Source organism: Macrobrachium nipponense, chromosome 30 (genome assembly GCF_015104395.2).
Source record: "Macrobrachium nipponense isolate FS-2020 chromosome 30, ASM1510439v2, whole genome shotgun sequence".
In the NCBI taxonomy this organism is placed as follows: Eukaryota; Metazoa; Arthropoda; class Malacostraca; order Decapoda; family Palaemonidae; genus Macrobrachium; species Macrobrachium nipponense.
The window spans coordinates 43,091,046-43,106,842 of record NC_087218.1 but is presented as its reverse complement, the minus strand read 5'-3'; the positions used below and the strand labels follow the sequence as shown (position 1 = coordinate 43,106,842).

The 15,797-nt window shown below is 37.4% G+C and overlaps 1 protein-coding gene across 1 annotated transcript in view; it reads right to left on the bottom strand.

Moving 5' to 3' along the window:
• Positions 1-15,797, bottom strand: part of LOC135202473 (segment polarity protein dishevelled homolog DVL-3-like) — a gene marked incomplete in the record, with an annotated part of 138,498 nt that overhangs the window by 34,478 nt on the left and 88,223 nt on the right. Inside the window, 2 exon segments of the mRNA XM_064231882.1 lie at positions 14,372-14,508; positions 15,769-15,797. Coding sequence (XP_064087952.1) covers positions 14,372-14,508; positions 15,769-15,797 — 166 coding nt within the window.

The following is a 15,797-nucleotide window of genomic DNA, read 5'->3' as shown; positions in this document are numbered from 1 at the left end:
CAACGTGTCATCATGGTCCATCAGTAAAACATCTTATATAAATAAAAGGCTTTCTTTTTACTGGGTTACACATCTGATGCATTCTCTCCATATTGCTATCCTGTCTGAATTTATATGTGGTCAATGCCCTAAACTATATTATTTCACAATTTCCGAGTCTTCCCAGCTGGTAATTTCCAGATGCTCTCAATTTTACCAATTCTCTTAAGTAATTGCTACTCCCTTCTCATCAAGTTCCTAAACCATCTCCCAACTTCAGAACAACACAGCTCTCTCCCTATTTGTGATAAGATCCTCCAGGGTCAGCCATGAATCACGGCAATTTTTAACCTTTTCATAACTACTACAATTTTATGTACACTGTCTCCACTGAACATAAAAGAGTATTCAAACATCTTTCGGCCACAGGATTATTTCCACTTCTCTCCAGGATCCTGCTACTAATCTGCTAACCCTTAATACCAGCCTCACAATCCAATTTGATGGCATCTTCTAAATACATAACCCAGAAAATGTCAGTTTATATACACACTATACAAATCCACATTTCTTGACGGATTTTGGTGCGATTTTAAATATAAGTCATTAAATGTTTGCTTGTTTCTTTCTTTGTTTTGTGTTTTTATGTTGCATGGAACCAGAGGTTGTTCAGAAACGGGACCAACGGCTTTACGTGACTTCTGAACCACGTCGAGAGTGAACTTCTATCACCAGAAATACACATCTCTAACCCCTCAATGGAATGCCCGTGAATTGAACTAGCACCCACCGAGGAGGCAGGTCAAGACCATACCGATCACACCACTGAGCACACTAAGGGGGTTAAAATGTAAAAATTACTGAAAACAATATATATTAAGTGTCTCTGCCATAGTTTTTGAGGCCACTGAGAAAATTAGTGGTACTCCTGATGCCCTTCAAGTCCAAGTTCAGCCCTGATTGGAGGAGGGGGAGGCAAGTAAAATTAACAAAAAAAAACAACAGGTATTAGTGTCTAATCCAAAGTTTTTGAGGTTGCTGAGATGAATAGTGACACTCCTGAAGTCCTTCAAGTTCAAGTTAAACCCCAATAGGGAGAGGGGAGAGTGAAAAGTGGTAGGAAGGAGGGGGGACATGTAAAAAATAACTGAAAATGACATATTAGTGTCTAATCCATAGTTTCCAAGGCAGCCGAGATGAATAGTGATACTCCTGATGCCCTTCAAGTCTAAGTTCATCCCGAACAGGAAGGGGGGAGAAGGGGTGGGAAGGGGATGACATGTAAAAATAACCGAAACAACAGATATTAGTGTCTAAATCTATAGCTTTCAAGGTCACTGAGATGAATAGTGACACTCCTTATGTCCTTTAACCCTCACAGTCCAGGCTAATATACGCTAATGAAAACACCCATGACCGGGCTAAATTTAAGGCTGGCCAATTTAAAAATAAAACTAGAAAAAAAATCTCAATGGAAAGCAGAAGGTATATTCACGTGGTACAAGAAAAAATCTAAAAAAACATCTGTACCTTCCACGGGAAGTTGTAAAGTGAATATTTCCCGCACCTTGCGGGCCCCTTTTCCCTATGACAGTTGCAAAAATTACACTAATTTTACAAAGTTATAAGCATTCTTTCTAATATTTTTTTTTACTTTATTTTGTCAACTTGAGAGAGAGTTTATCGGTTGTCATTCAGTTTTCCCAGGCAGCACCGGGTTGGTCAGCTAGTGTAACATAAATGTACCTCCCCTAGGTGAGCCACTCTGCCTCTTACCTTCTCATAATTTGTTCCTTTGCAGGTAGAACAGAAAATTATGAACTTCATACAATCTTTGCAATCCTGAACATCTTTCAAATCTAACTTCTGAACAGCAGCATCCACAGCTCTTTGATGACATTTCTAGACTCTTGTACTGCCAACTGAAAAATTTGCTCTTCAGTGGGAAAGAAATAAAATTCAAGAAGAGTCACAGGATGCTGGACAGGAAAAGCAAATACAGTACAGGAAGTACTGTAGCCGAGGACAGCAGGGGTGCTATAAAGATCCTTTAACTCCCCTGACAATGCTGTTTACAGCACACTGCAAGCAGCTCCCTTTGGGTTATTGACATCCCAATGGGGCTAACATTTAGTTTAACATCCTTTGCTAACAGATCTGGAGAACTAAAAAAATCACCAACCATGGGTGGCAATTCAGGATCTTTTAAAGGCATGGATTCATATTGGAATCTATAGAGAAAACTGCAACTGTTACAAATGTTATCACTCAATCAAAAATTTAACATGCCCATTATTTGCCAATACTTACAATAAACAAAATTGCATAAACTGATTTCTTCCAAGTATTCTGAACATTGACTGGACATGACTACCTTATATATTCTTGAATAAAACAGTTCCAATAAATTGGTGCCTACAATCACTAATAGCATTCTTTGTTTTAGAAGCATTGATGAGCACATGTGCCAAAAGTGACGACATCTTTCTCATCTAAATATCGTTGAATAGGGACAGTAACTGCTGTAAGCTTGCTTGCCTTGTAGTAAACTAATAAAAACTGGCTGAACATTTAACAAAACTGAATGGTGTTAACTTCATTTATGAAAAATTCAGTTCTATTACTGATATAAGGTGACTGCAATGTCTCACTGTAGGAGAAAGCAAAAGAGAAAAAAAAATGTGTGAAAAAAAATTATTCAAATAAAAGCCAAGTGGCAACTTTTAAGCAATCAGTGCAGAGCTTCTTATAAGCTGAAATTCATTCACAGAGTAAGCATCGGTAAATCTGAAACGGTCTCATTATTAACTAAAAAAAATTCCCAAACTTCCTATCAATGGATATCACACTTGAAACTATCACAGTTTCACTTACTTAATCTCTGCAAAGAAAAAAAATTTGCTCAGAGTCACTGGTTCTACTGCATGGATAAAATTTTATAACTTCAAGATGTGCAGACTATCTATCAGTTATACACGAGACCACTACTTCTATCCTCTTCAATAACCCATACAACATGTACGTATGTTATTAACTTTCATTGTCAATGAACCAAAAATATGACAAATTTTTAACCAATTTGTATTTTTCATAACTTACAAACCTGAGGTCTTAACATTAGGGTAAATACTTCGCACCAGCTGGAAAGCGGTAGTTTAAAATAATTGTGTACGCAAGGGACTATTGGCATCTGTGCTTGGTCACGAGACATGTGGAGCCACCCACATACCCCACTTCAACTCGTGACCCCGTTAGTTATTCTTCCAACCCAGGTTAGTTGATAGAGGGGTGGTTTGAAGTGGGCCTTTGTATGTTAAGACCTCAGGTTTGTAAGTTATGAAAAATAAAAATTGGTTAAAAATTTGTCATTTGTTCATATACGAAACAAACCTTCGGTCTTAACATTAGGATAGACTTACTCTTGGTGGGAGGTAAGTACTATTAACCAACTGGGAGTTTGACACCTTTGATCAGTTTTCTGAATACCAGAGTTCTACAAAACAACTGACCAGTACTTCAGAATCTAAGTACTTCAGTTCATTGCGTCCGAGGAAGATAAGAAGATCTGTTCTCCTACCAAACCAATTCATCCATTCATGTAGGTTTATCATTATTCCTCTCCCCCTTGCTAAAGATAGGAATGTCCTGCTACTGATAGGTACCTTACTGATACTAACCCTAACAGTATGGCTACTTCACTCACCTGTACCTTCTCCGTTCCAGCTGATGATGGTACTCTCTTCTTACTGCCCTAAGTAAAGGAGACAGAAATTTGAAAAGGAAAGAGGCCAGTTAACTCCTCCATTTCACATTCATACCAACATCTTAGACAAGATACCAACTGACCCGCCAGGGGTACTGGATGAGTTACACCATTTGTTGAGCAGCCACCAAAGGACCCAAGGAAATTGTGTCCAAGGACCTCTGGGCAACCTTATTTATATATAGGAAACTGAAAGTGGTTTTTCATAACAATGAACCCACTCTCAAATTTCCATGAACAGACAGGCACCTTCTTAACATTGCTCAATTTTGAGCTTCGATACAGTCACAGACCAACCGTCACGATCATTTTAAGAGATATGTTCTTAATTGCCAGAAGGCCTCTGATGACCTTCTCTTCTGTATAACCTCATTGGTACAACTAGACAACAAGGAGTAGGCTTGACCGATCGCCTCTGTTTGGCCTGTTCCTTTACGTCTACCACCTTTTTGTTCTAGGTGACGTAGTTCTTTCTATAACCACAGAGTACTTTGACAAGTCAAAGCTGGCCCTCCTGAAGGTCTCTCACACATACTCACACCGTACTGAGCATGACCAAGAAATGTATCTGTCATCATGACCTGTGCTGCATTGACTCATTATCCCAGATTCTGGGGCAAATTGGAACTGATGTTCCTAACTACTTTTGAGTCTATGTCAAAAACCTGGTTATTGAGTACTCCCACTCTACCAAGGTCAGAGGAAGACCACCATCCACGGTCAGTTTCTTGTAACGTGACTGATGTATGTGCCTGGTGGTAATCCATCAAGCCTACTCTGATACAGAGTATGATTTCACTTATCAGATCGGAGTTCTTATGTGCCCCATCCAGTTCACTGCTCCTGATTCATCTGAAGATTACTCAGTGTGAAGTGATATTCACATGCCCAATCACCAGTCCAATGTATATCACCATACATGTAATTACAGAGAGACTTCCCTCCATTCTGACAACCTCTCCACCAGATCATTGTCTACTGACGACCAAAGTGTCATTCTGTATATGTGAGCTAAAGACCTTTGGAGTTGTGTTACACCTGAGATGACACTCTACGCCCAAAATCTTAAAACTATTAGTTCGAAAAGGGATACTGGGCAACCTCCAGACCTTGAGATATTAATTCTACCTATCGGCGGTGCCTCTTCCCAACACGAACCTGGTAGCGATGATTGTGCTACGATAAACTTTATCAGTCACTCACCTTGGGTCCTCCTTCATTACTGGAACCCATTCTTCCGTTCGGGACATGGAGGAACAGATAGAACCTAGAGTTTGCGTAACCTCCAGTTTGTTCCCAGTATCGCAAATGGAATCCTCAGACTCCTCGCAGAGTGAAACCCCTGAGACAGCTCTTACATGGTTTTTCCCTTATATGAGTTCCTCTTTGGATGAGTGGTTTGTGTACTCATCTGCCAAACCTGTGGTCTGAGGTCCAACTCCCAGCTCGGCCAACGTGGAATCAGAGAAACTTATTTCTGGTGATAGAAATTAATTTATCGATATAGTGTGGTTCGGATCCCACAATAAGCTGCAGGTCCCGTTGCTAGGTGATCCATTGGTTCCTAGCCACGTAAAAAATATCCAATCATTCAGGCCAGCCCTAGGAGAACTATTAATCAGCTCAGTGTTTTTGTAAAAACTAAGATACACTTAACCTTTCCAATTATATGGACGATATCATAGGAAAACCCCAGGAGAATGTCCTATGATATTATATTCTATTCAGACACGTCCTAATTATCCTCCTGGCCAAGGAATTAATCTGTTAACAGGACATGGCTCATTTTTCCACAAGTAATGTTACTTCCCAGCCACGTAACGCCTCATACGGTGATCTGTTACAATATATGGGCATATGTTCAATATGCTACCTTCCAAAGGGAAATCCTATATTGCCAGAAACCACCATGGTGCTATTCTCGAGTAACCTAACCCAGAATTGTACCCAACATCACTTCACCCCACCTCACTCTTGAAAAATGGGAAACTCCCCACCTTCCCCTTCCAAATATGATGAGGCTCTAATGCCTTGCACCAGCCAACTGAAGCTCGAACCCTCTATGTTAGGTTCATGACTTCAATATAGAAACTAGATCAGGATGGAAGAGACCCATTTGCAGATTCTAGGTTAATCTAGCCAACCACCACTTGGACTAGTCTAAGTAAGTATAGTCAATTGAGAATTGACTAATTTATTTCAAGTTGGCAAGACCAGGTTGATCCTCGCTTGGTTAGGTTAGGTTAGAGTCGTTCAAGAAAGTTTGGGCTATACATGCTAGGCTACAACCACAACCTTCCAGGCTGAGGTGGTAAAAGTGTTCGAATGGGTAGCCTAGGCACTAGTCTATGCTCGGCTATACATACTTATAACCTTACTAATTCACCCAAGCTAAGATAGTAAAGGCAATGTTCACGCAGCCAGACCATGCTAAGTCATCAACCGACTGTTAGGCGAAGTTGACATGTACGACTTGTATGTTGGAACCATCTAACCAATGAGTTAGGCTAAGCTAACTAAGAATTGTACCACTCAGACTAATCTAAGATAGTAAATGCAGGTTCGAAAACTAAACCGCAACCATTAGCTAGTCCAAGCCAGCACATGCATACCCAAACCAGTTAGTTGAGACATTCTAAGCTAAGAACTACTACTCACATTAACTAAGATAGTAGCATTAGACTCGGACTGGCTGGAATAAGCTACGAATTTAACCACTTGTTAGGCCAAAAGGTATGGCTCAATTAGTCTGGCTATAGCAACTTACACAAGTGCCCTACTTGGGCTTGGCTACCTTAAGTGGCAAAAGAAAGAAGCTCACCTCCCCCTTTCAACTTAAGTTTCCATGGGGTTTCATTAACCCTTAAACGCCAAAGCAGTATTTCCGAAAGTGTCTCCCGTATGCCGGCCACGTACGCGAGTAAGCACTGAAGCGGAAAAAATGTTTTTTTCACAAAATCACAGCACGCTTAATTTTCAAGATAGAGTTCATTTTTGGCTCCTTTTTTTGTCATTGCCTGAAGTTTAGTATTCAACCATCAGAAATGAAAAAAAATATCATTATTATATATAAATATTGGAATATATGACAGCGCGAAACAAAAATTTCAAATATAATTGTATACAAATCGCGCTGTGAGCAAAACGGTTAAAGCTAATGAGTTAATTATTTTGTTGTTGTATTGTACACTATATTGGGATTATTTTGGTATAAGACAAATTGTAAAACGATCAAAGCAACACAGAGAAAATATTATCACAATATGATGCAAGAATTCGTAAAGGGCGGACATAAAAAAAAGCAGTTTTCAAAAATTCACCATAAATCGAAATATTGTGCTACAGACTTCCTGTTTGTTGCAAAATGAAGGTAGTTGATTGAATATTACTAAACTGTAAGTGTTGTAGCTTACAATTGCATTTTTCGACCATTTCGGTCGAGTTAAAGTTAACCGAAGGTCGAATTTTTTCTATTTGTTATTTATATGAAAATATTTCAAAACTGATAAAAGCTACAACCATGGGTTGTTTGTGGTTGTATTCTACATGAAATTGCACAAATTTTCATATATAAAACTTTATGTAATGGCTAATTTAAAATGGTGCAAACATTACGACAATCGGACGAAAAAATTTATGATTTTTTCGGAAGAGTTACTGCGCGGACGTAAGGAAAACGTTTTTTTCATAAATTCACCATAAATCAAAATATTGTGCTAGAGACTTAAAATTTGTTGCAAAATAAAGGTAAGTGATTGAATATTACTAGAATGTAATAGTTTTAGCTCACAATTGCGTTATTTGACCATTTTGGTCAAGTTGACCAAAGGATGAAATTTTGGCACTTATCATCATTTATATGAAAATATTTCAAAACTGATAAAAGCTACAACCATGGGTTATTTTTAGTAGTATTCTACATAAAATTGCACACATTTTCATATATAAAACTCTATGTAACGGCTAACATAAAACTGTGCAAACATTACGACAATCGGACGTAAAAATTTAGATTTTTTCGGCAGTTACTGCGCGGATGTAGGAAAAAGTTTTTTCTAAAATTCACCATAAATCTAAATATTGTGCTAGAGACTTCCAATTTGTTGCAAAATGAAGGTAAATGATTGAATATTACTAGAATGTAAGAGTTTTATCTTACAATTGCAATTTTCGATAATTTTGGTCGAGTTAAAGTTGACCGGAGGTTGAAATTTTGTCACTTATCGTTATTTATATGAAAATATTTCAAAACTGATAAAAGCTACAACCATGGGTTGTTTTTTGTTGTATTCTACATGAAATTGCGCACATTTCCATGATGCATGAATTCATAACGGGCGGACGTAAAAAAAACCAGTTTTCAAAAATTCACCATAAATTAAAATATTGTGCTAGGGACTTCCGGTTTGTTGCAAAATGAAGGTAATTGATTAAATATTACTAGACTGTAAGTGTTGTACCTTACAATTGCAGTTTTCGACCATTTCGGTTGAGTTAAAGGTGACTGAAGGTCAAATTTTTTCTATTTATTGTTATTTATATAAAAATATTTCAAAACTTATAAAAGCTACAACCATGAGTTGTTTTTGGTTGTATTCTACTTGAAATTGCGCACATTTTCAAATATAAAACTTTATGTAATGGCTAATTTAAAATGGTGCAAACATTATAACAATCGGACGAAAAAATTTATGATTTTTCAGAAGTTACTGTGCGGACATAAGGAAAAAGTTTTTTTCATAAATTCACCATAAATCGAAATATTGTGCTAGAGACTTCCAATTTTTGACCATTTCGGTAGTCAAAGTTGACCGAAGGTTGAAATTTTGGCACATCGTTATTTATAAAAAAAATTTCAAAACTGATAAAAGCTGCAACCATGAATTGTTTTTTGTTGTATTCTACATGAAATTGCGCACATTTTCATATATAATACTCTATGTAACGGCTAATATAAAATGGTGCAAAAATTATGTCAAAGTGATGAAATAATTTCCGAGATGTGTCACTGATACTTTTTAGTGCAAGAAGAAAGAAATTCGCGCTTGCGCACCTAGGTAACGATTGCAAACAAAACAACAGCTTGATCCATGAGCTCCCAGCATCCCCCAAGGCACGTGACTCAAAAGTTTTCGCATAGTAGGCCTATAACTATTTTTCCCCGGATTTTTAAAAAACTTTTTTCGTCGACATACCATACGTCAGTTCAGCACCCGACAGATAATTTTCGTCGATGTTTAATACGTCCAATCGGCGTTAAAGGGTTAAGAAGAATGGTTCTATAGTACTTTACTTCTAAGAAACCAAGCTTTCAATAACTTTAACTACTTGTGTAAGTCGAAGCGATTGGTCAATATTGTTATTGGAACAAACCAGATTATACCAACAAGTATATAAAACAGGGGAATTCTTCTTACCTGTAAAGGTTTGAAGTTTTCTGGGGTCAACCCAAAGTATGCTAATTCCCACCATTCAGGCTGTATACGATTACTAAGAGGAATCCATAGCCTTCCAGCAATCCTCCATTTATGTGTTGTAAAACGGACTCTACATGACTTGAACAAGGTAATTCATACACCTTCGTATCCTTTTACAATCCAAACACCAATTCAATCCCCAGGGGAAGCATACTGGCAGGTGTCTCCGCGCTCCCCGAAAGGTTATTGAATTGACGAATCAAATCAATCACCTCCACACACGAAGCCAGAAACTCTTGGTTTTCTCTTTCCTCCGGTTCTAATGTACTGTGTTCAGCCCCAGGAGACGTTAACTCTCTCCTATCCTCTGACAAACGTCCGGGTGCGTCATAGCCGTCTGACCATACGACCGAGGCATCTTTAATCTTTAATGACCACTGATGGCTCGATCTCGAATAGTTAGTAGGATTGAGAACGTATCTAACTGCAATCCTATATACAAATATGAGAGCAATTTTATCATATTACATTACTCTGACATCTAGAGTCTATGAAAAAAGTTTGTAAAAGCATCGGCATATGTATCAAGTTCACCAATGGCATTGTAGTCTCTCTTAGACTCTTTGTAGTCTCCACTGGCAACTCCGCGTTGGCCGCTAGCCCAGTGACCGTCGACACTTTCGCTCGTTCGGACTCTTGTAAACCGCTTCATCCTCTTGCTTTGAGCTTACTAGCCACTGACTTCTTGACTTTCTTGCTGATTGGGATGTGACAGTCCTGGCTCGAAGATGAAGAAGAATTTACTCTTCTCCTCTTGTCCCGACAATCAGTCACGAAATCCCGTATCCTCCAACGCTTGACGGGTACACGCAGTGACGTCATCGAACTTAGCGATGACACCAGCTCGAGATAGAAGACAAGAAGACGAATCACGCATTTTCATTTTGTATTTCTTAGCAATTTTCACCTCTAAATCTTGTAATTTCTTCATTACTGAGTGTACCAATGAGTCAGAAAGCGTATTTGGTTCCAGATGCAGTGAAGTAGATCAAGAAGCAGTAGGCTGTGATGTCATAGCGGCATCATGGATCTACAGCCATTAGAGCTCTACAGCCGTTATAGCTCTAAAGCCGACATGGTTATCACTGCCTAGCCTACCACTGGATTGCTGACAACCTAAACGGCAAACGTCTAAAGTTGACCGAGCTAAAGTACTGCTTAAGCTTTCTTATTCAAAACATAACTGGAGCACAATGGCACATCTTACGAGAAAATTCATATTTCTCCATAAGTGTGTGCTCCCGAAATGAAAGCATAATATAATGATGCCACCAAAGAATACGAGAGGTTGGCAGCAGTGGGCTGTGACGTCATGACTACCACCATTTTGCAAGCGGTTTTGGCTATGACGTCATCACACTTGATGGCGCTCTTGCAGCCAAGATCAAGAGACCCAACCTTCTGTGGCATTTCTACTTAACCCTCTTATGCCGATTGGACGTATTAAACGTCGATATAAATTGTCTGTCGGGTGCCGATTGGACGTATGGTACGTCGATAAAAAAAGTTTTTTTAAAAACTCGCGGAAAAATACTTATAGGCCTACCAGGCGAAAACTTTTGAATCACGCGCCCTGAGTGATGCTGGGAGCTCACGGATCAAGGCGTTGTTTTGTTTACAATCGTTACCGAGGCACGCAAGCGCGAATTTCTTTCTTATCGCACTAAAAAGTATCAGTGACATATCTCTGAAATTATTTTGTCACTGACATAATTTTTGGACCATTTTAAATTAGCCGTTACATGGAGTATTATATATGAAAATGTGTGCAATTTCATGTACAATACAACAAAAAAACACTCATGATTATAGCTTTTATCAGTTTTGAAATATTTTCATATAAATAATGATAAGTGCCAAAATTTTAACCTTCGGTCAACTTTGACTGCCGAAATGGTCAAAAAACGCAATTGTAAGCTAAATCTCTTATATTCTAGTAATATTCAATCATTTACCTTCATTTTGCAACAACAAATTGGAAGTCTCTAGCACAATATTTTGATTTATGGTGAATTTATGAAAAAAAAAAAAGTTTTTCCTTACGTCCACACGGTAACTCTTCCGAAAAAATCTGAAATTTTTTCGTCCGATTGTCGTAATGTTTGCACCATGTTAAATTAGCCGTTACATAAAGTTTTATATATGAAAAAGTGCACAATTTCATGTAGAATACAACAAAACTTAATTGAAGGTTGTAGCTTTTCTCATTTTTGAAATATTTGCATATAAAAAAAATATATGTAAAAATTTCGACATTTGGTCAATTTTAACTCGTCCGAAATGGTTGAAAACTGCAATTGTAAGCTAAAACTCTTTAAGTATAGTAATATTCAATCATTTGTCTTCATTTTGAAACAAACTGGAAGTCTCTAGAACAATATTTAGATTTATGGTGAATTTTTGAAAAAAACATTTTTTTACATCCGCGCGTTACGAATTCATGCATCATTTTGTGATAATATTTTTTCTGTGTTGCTTTGATCGTTTTATAATGTGTTATATACCAAAATGATCACAATTTAGTGTACAATACAACGAAAAAATTAACTCGTTAGCTTTAACCGTTTTGGTCACAGCACGATTTGAATACAATTATATATGAAATTTTGTTTTTGCACTATCATATATCATATTATTTATATATGATAATGATATTTTCTTTCATTTCTGATGGTTGCATACTAAACTTCAGGCAATGACAAAAAAAGGAGCTAAATATGAACTCTTTAATCTTGAAAACTAAGTGCGCTATGATTTTTTTGATAAAATATTTTTTCCGCTTCCGCGCTCACTCCGAGACCCCCCGCCATACGGGGGACAATTTTTATTATACCCCTTCGACGTAAGAGGGTTAACAAGGATGTGAAGTAGAAATTATTCTTCTCCTCTTGGCACAAGGATCAGTCACAAAGTCCCTGATTCTAGCCTTCTCCAACTCTTCACAGCCACACTAGACTAAACTTCCAACATTCACTTGTTCGGCAATTCCAACTACTTCTTGTGCTTTCATATAATAAGGATGTACAATCCTGGCTCGAAGATGGAGAAGAAACTTCTCCTCTTGGCTTGAGGATCAGCTACGAAGTCCCTATTCTACCAGGATTGGTAGGAGAACGCACTGGCGTCAAAGCCAGTCACCTAAGCTTGTTGACGCCTAAGCGGAAGGATACGGAGGAAAGACTTGTGTCTTTTCCATTATGTGACTGTTATATCTCCTAACGCTTGTAATTTCTCTCAAAAACAATGTGCATTAAAAATCTCCAAATCCGAAAGCATAGTTGTAAATTACTCTTGTACCTCGAAGTGAAAATGGAAGAATGTCTCCGTGTAGGCTGCAGCTGTGAAGTGACATCATGGTGGTCGCCATGTTTATGACATCACTGAGCATCTCGAATACGAACCCAGCACTCTACCAGAAGTGCAAGGCTGTTGATGTTATTTTCGTTGGCATAGCAACCTGATATTAAAAGGCTGCCTTGTTGCACTATCTGCTTTCTTTACAGATGACAACACATCCGACCGTCATTCAGTGCCTATCAGGATAAAAGGGGCATTCATAACGTGGGACCCTGGATGGCAGCACGACGTTATACATCAAACCAACTGTCCTTCTTGGGTTGGTTCTCCTGATAAGCCTAACGCCGACCGCACACCTGCATCATCTCTACCCACGTATCTGGAACAAAAACAAGATGGCGATGCACACCTCTCCCCACAGGGAAAGGAGCACAATTAGTCATAATTACTTCCCAAAGCACATCCTGATACATCCAAGCTTTGGATTTACAGGCAATCCATATGAATATGTGATATTCCAAAGCACAGGTAACAAATTAACTGTACCTTAAAAGTTTCTGCACCTACGACTTACTACATGATGAGTACCTCGACATCGAAATCGAAGAAAATATCAGGGTGTTTATCTACTTCTTGTGATATCCAGGAAGTCTCAAAGCATGAGAAGGCTTCATGTTCACATGCCTGGGAATTCCAAACAACAAATTCAAAACAACGGGGCAAACTAAACCGGCTTTAAAAGGACGGAAGAAAAAAACACGTCCTCTCTTAAAGGAGTTAAAAAAATAACTAACGGGGTCACGAGTTAAAGTAGGGTATGTGGGTGGCTCCACATGTCTCGTGACCAAGCACAGACGCCAATAGTCCCTTGCGTACACAATTATTTTAAACTTTACCGGTTTCCAGCTGGCGCTGAGTATTTATCCTAATGTTAAGACCGAAGGTTTATTTCGTATATGAACAAATGCTATTTTATTAACTTTCATTATCAATAAACCAACCTAAATTATGACATAAGTACGTACTATTACAAAAACATCAAATCTGTTATTACCATTAAAAAAGGAACATCAGAAGTCAATTACCATTAAAAAAGGAACATCAGAAGTCAAAGTCATTCTAAACATATAAATCCGGACTATCAATGTAATGGAAAAATTAACACTAGGCTACAATGTCCTTCAAAAACAATAAGAATTTAGACTGGATCCTATACTAATTTACTTGCAATTCTGCAATAATCAAAAATCAATTGTGCCAACACAGTGTTCTGGAGGCATAAAAAAATAAATATTTAAGTTATAAGTAAGATGCTGTTTTAAGTCTGGTGATAAGCCCAGTTCTATGATTTAAATGAGATTTGATTAATAAGCTGCATTTATCTTGTGCTAGTTAAAATAGAAGACAGTTATGTGTAGGGTACAACATATTAGATTTGTAGTTTAACATGAAAACACTGAAATTTGACTGCAATTTTAAACAATTCTTTAACCTATTTGGTAACCTAACATATGGGTGTTAACCACAATACAAAAAATCTCCATTCTTCTTTACCCTACAAATAACAATCTAACAATTAATAAAAATTCCCAGCAAGAACTGCAGTATGTGAAGGCCTATCATACCCAAGCTAAATCTTAATGATCTTCAAAAACTTTGCCTAACTAAAGACGTCAAACTCTCCCACCAGGCTTTTAAACTGACCCTCTTCAAATGCCTCCACAACCCACATCCTTGCTGAATTTCAAGTACAAATAGCTCTTAGTGCCCTGCATTCTCTACATACTAGTGCAATACCAGTTGTAGTCTAGTTAAGTATCCCTGAAGATACAATAAAACTTGAGCTACACTCAACCTGGTATTCCTCGGCATGCTTGAGTGTGTGCTACCCACGCACCGGGGTCAATCGGCCGAACTGGCTCAGTGCGAGGTATGGTGAAGTAACCTTTGGGGTTGGGGTCCCAACACTTCGCCACAACCAGCTTTATAGGGCTGCAGTAATGGGAAGCAAACAGATTAACACAGATATACATGACTAAAGACTTATTACTGCTAAGCAAAGATTGATACTGGTATACATAACTTGCATTTACACATTATAAAAAAGTGAGGCACACTATCAATATTTTCAACTTTTATTTACTTGTAGGTCATTAATTTCTTTCAATTCCACAACAACAAAATTTCACTAAATAAATTCTAAAGCATATACTACTGGATGAGGCATTTATTGCACTGCTGCTTCATTTTCACTAAATTTATTTTATAAGAATCTGCAAATTTATCCCACAGCAATTATTAATACAGGTATTTTTTTCTTGAATGAAAACTTGGGATAAAAGACATTGTATAAAAGACATTTTCATTATACTGTATTCTCTTCTTCAGCGTAGAGATATACAAAAACAATGTACTTTTTACAAAGTACAAAATCAACAAAATACACCTACATACCAATTATACCAAACATCATTAACCTTCCACACCAATCAAAAACATGTTAAACACTTTTCTTCTGGCCAAATAGCAATCCAAATCCCTTAATGAAAATACTCTTCACACTTAACAATCATGAAAAATAGTACATAAAGCTCTCAATCTCATACAAATACAATTTTGACTTCACACAAAACTTATGACATCTAAGCATTTATAATTAACTGATGTAACTGTAATCAATTGTCCAGGATTGACTAGGGTCATTCTATATTTCTCATACAGCATCCCAATCAGGTTATACTATTTCAGACTGCAAATTTTATGAACACCTATAAATGTACTTTTACGAACTACCAAAATAACCTGACGAAACAGACAAGTAAAATAATTTGAATTTCCCATTCACGTCCAATATTGACAAATTTCGTAAAATCCTGAGGTCATTAACAATATACACTTCAGGAACATTTATATCAAGATCACTCATCATCATCAAATCAACCACCCATGTAGTAAATCATCCAAAATCCTGAAAGAAAAACTAGAGGTCTGTTCCCATTGCCAAGAATTAAATGTACAGTACGTACACAATACTGCGCAAAAATTAGAATTAATTTTGACTTACTTTTACAAAAAAAATTAAAGGTTTTTATCTTTAAAAAAATTACAGTTTATTCCATCTTCACAAAATATTTCACTTCTCTCACAAAGAAACAGTCATGATTTTATATAACACTGAAAAGACTACAAAAGATAACAAAGCAAATTCATCTTGAATCAATTCCTGTATGAAGACTAAAGATGGAAACTTACCCAGGTTTTTGAACTACCTCTCGTAATAC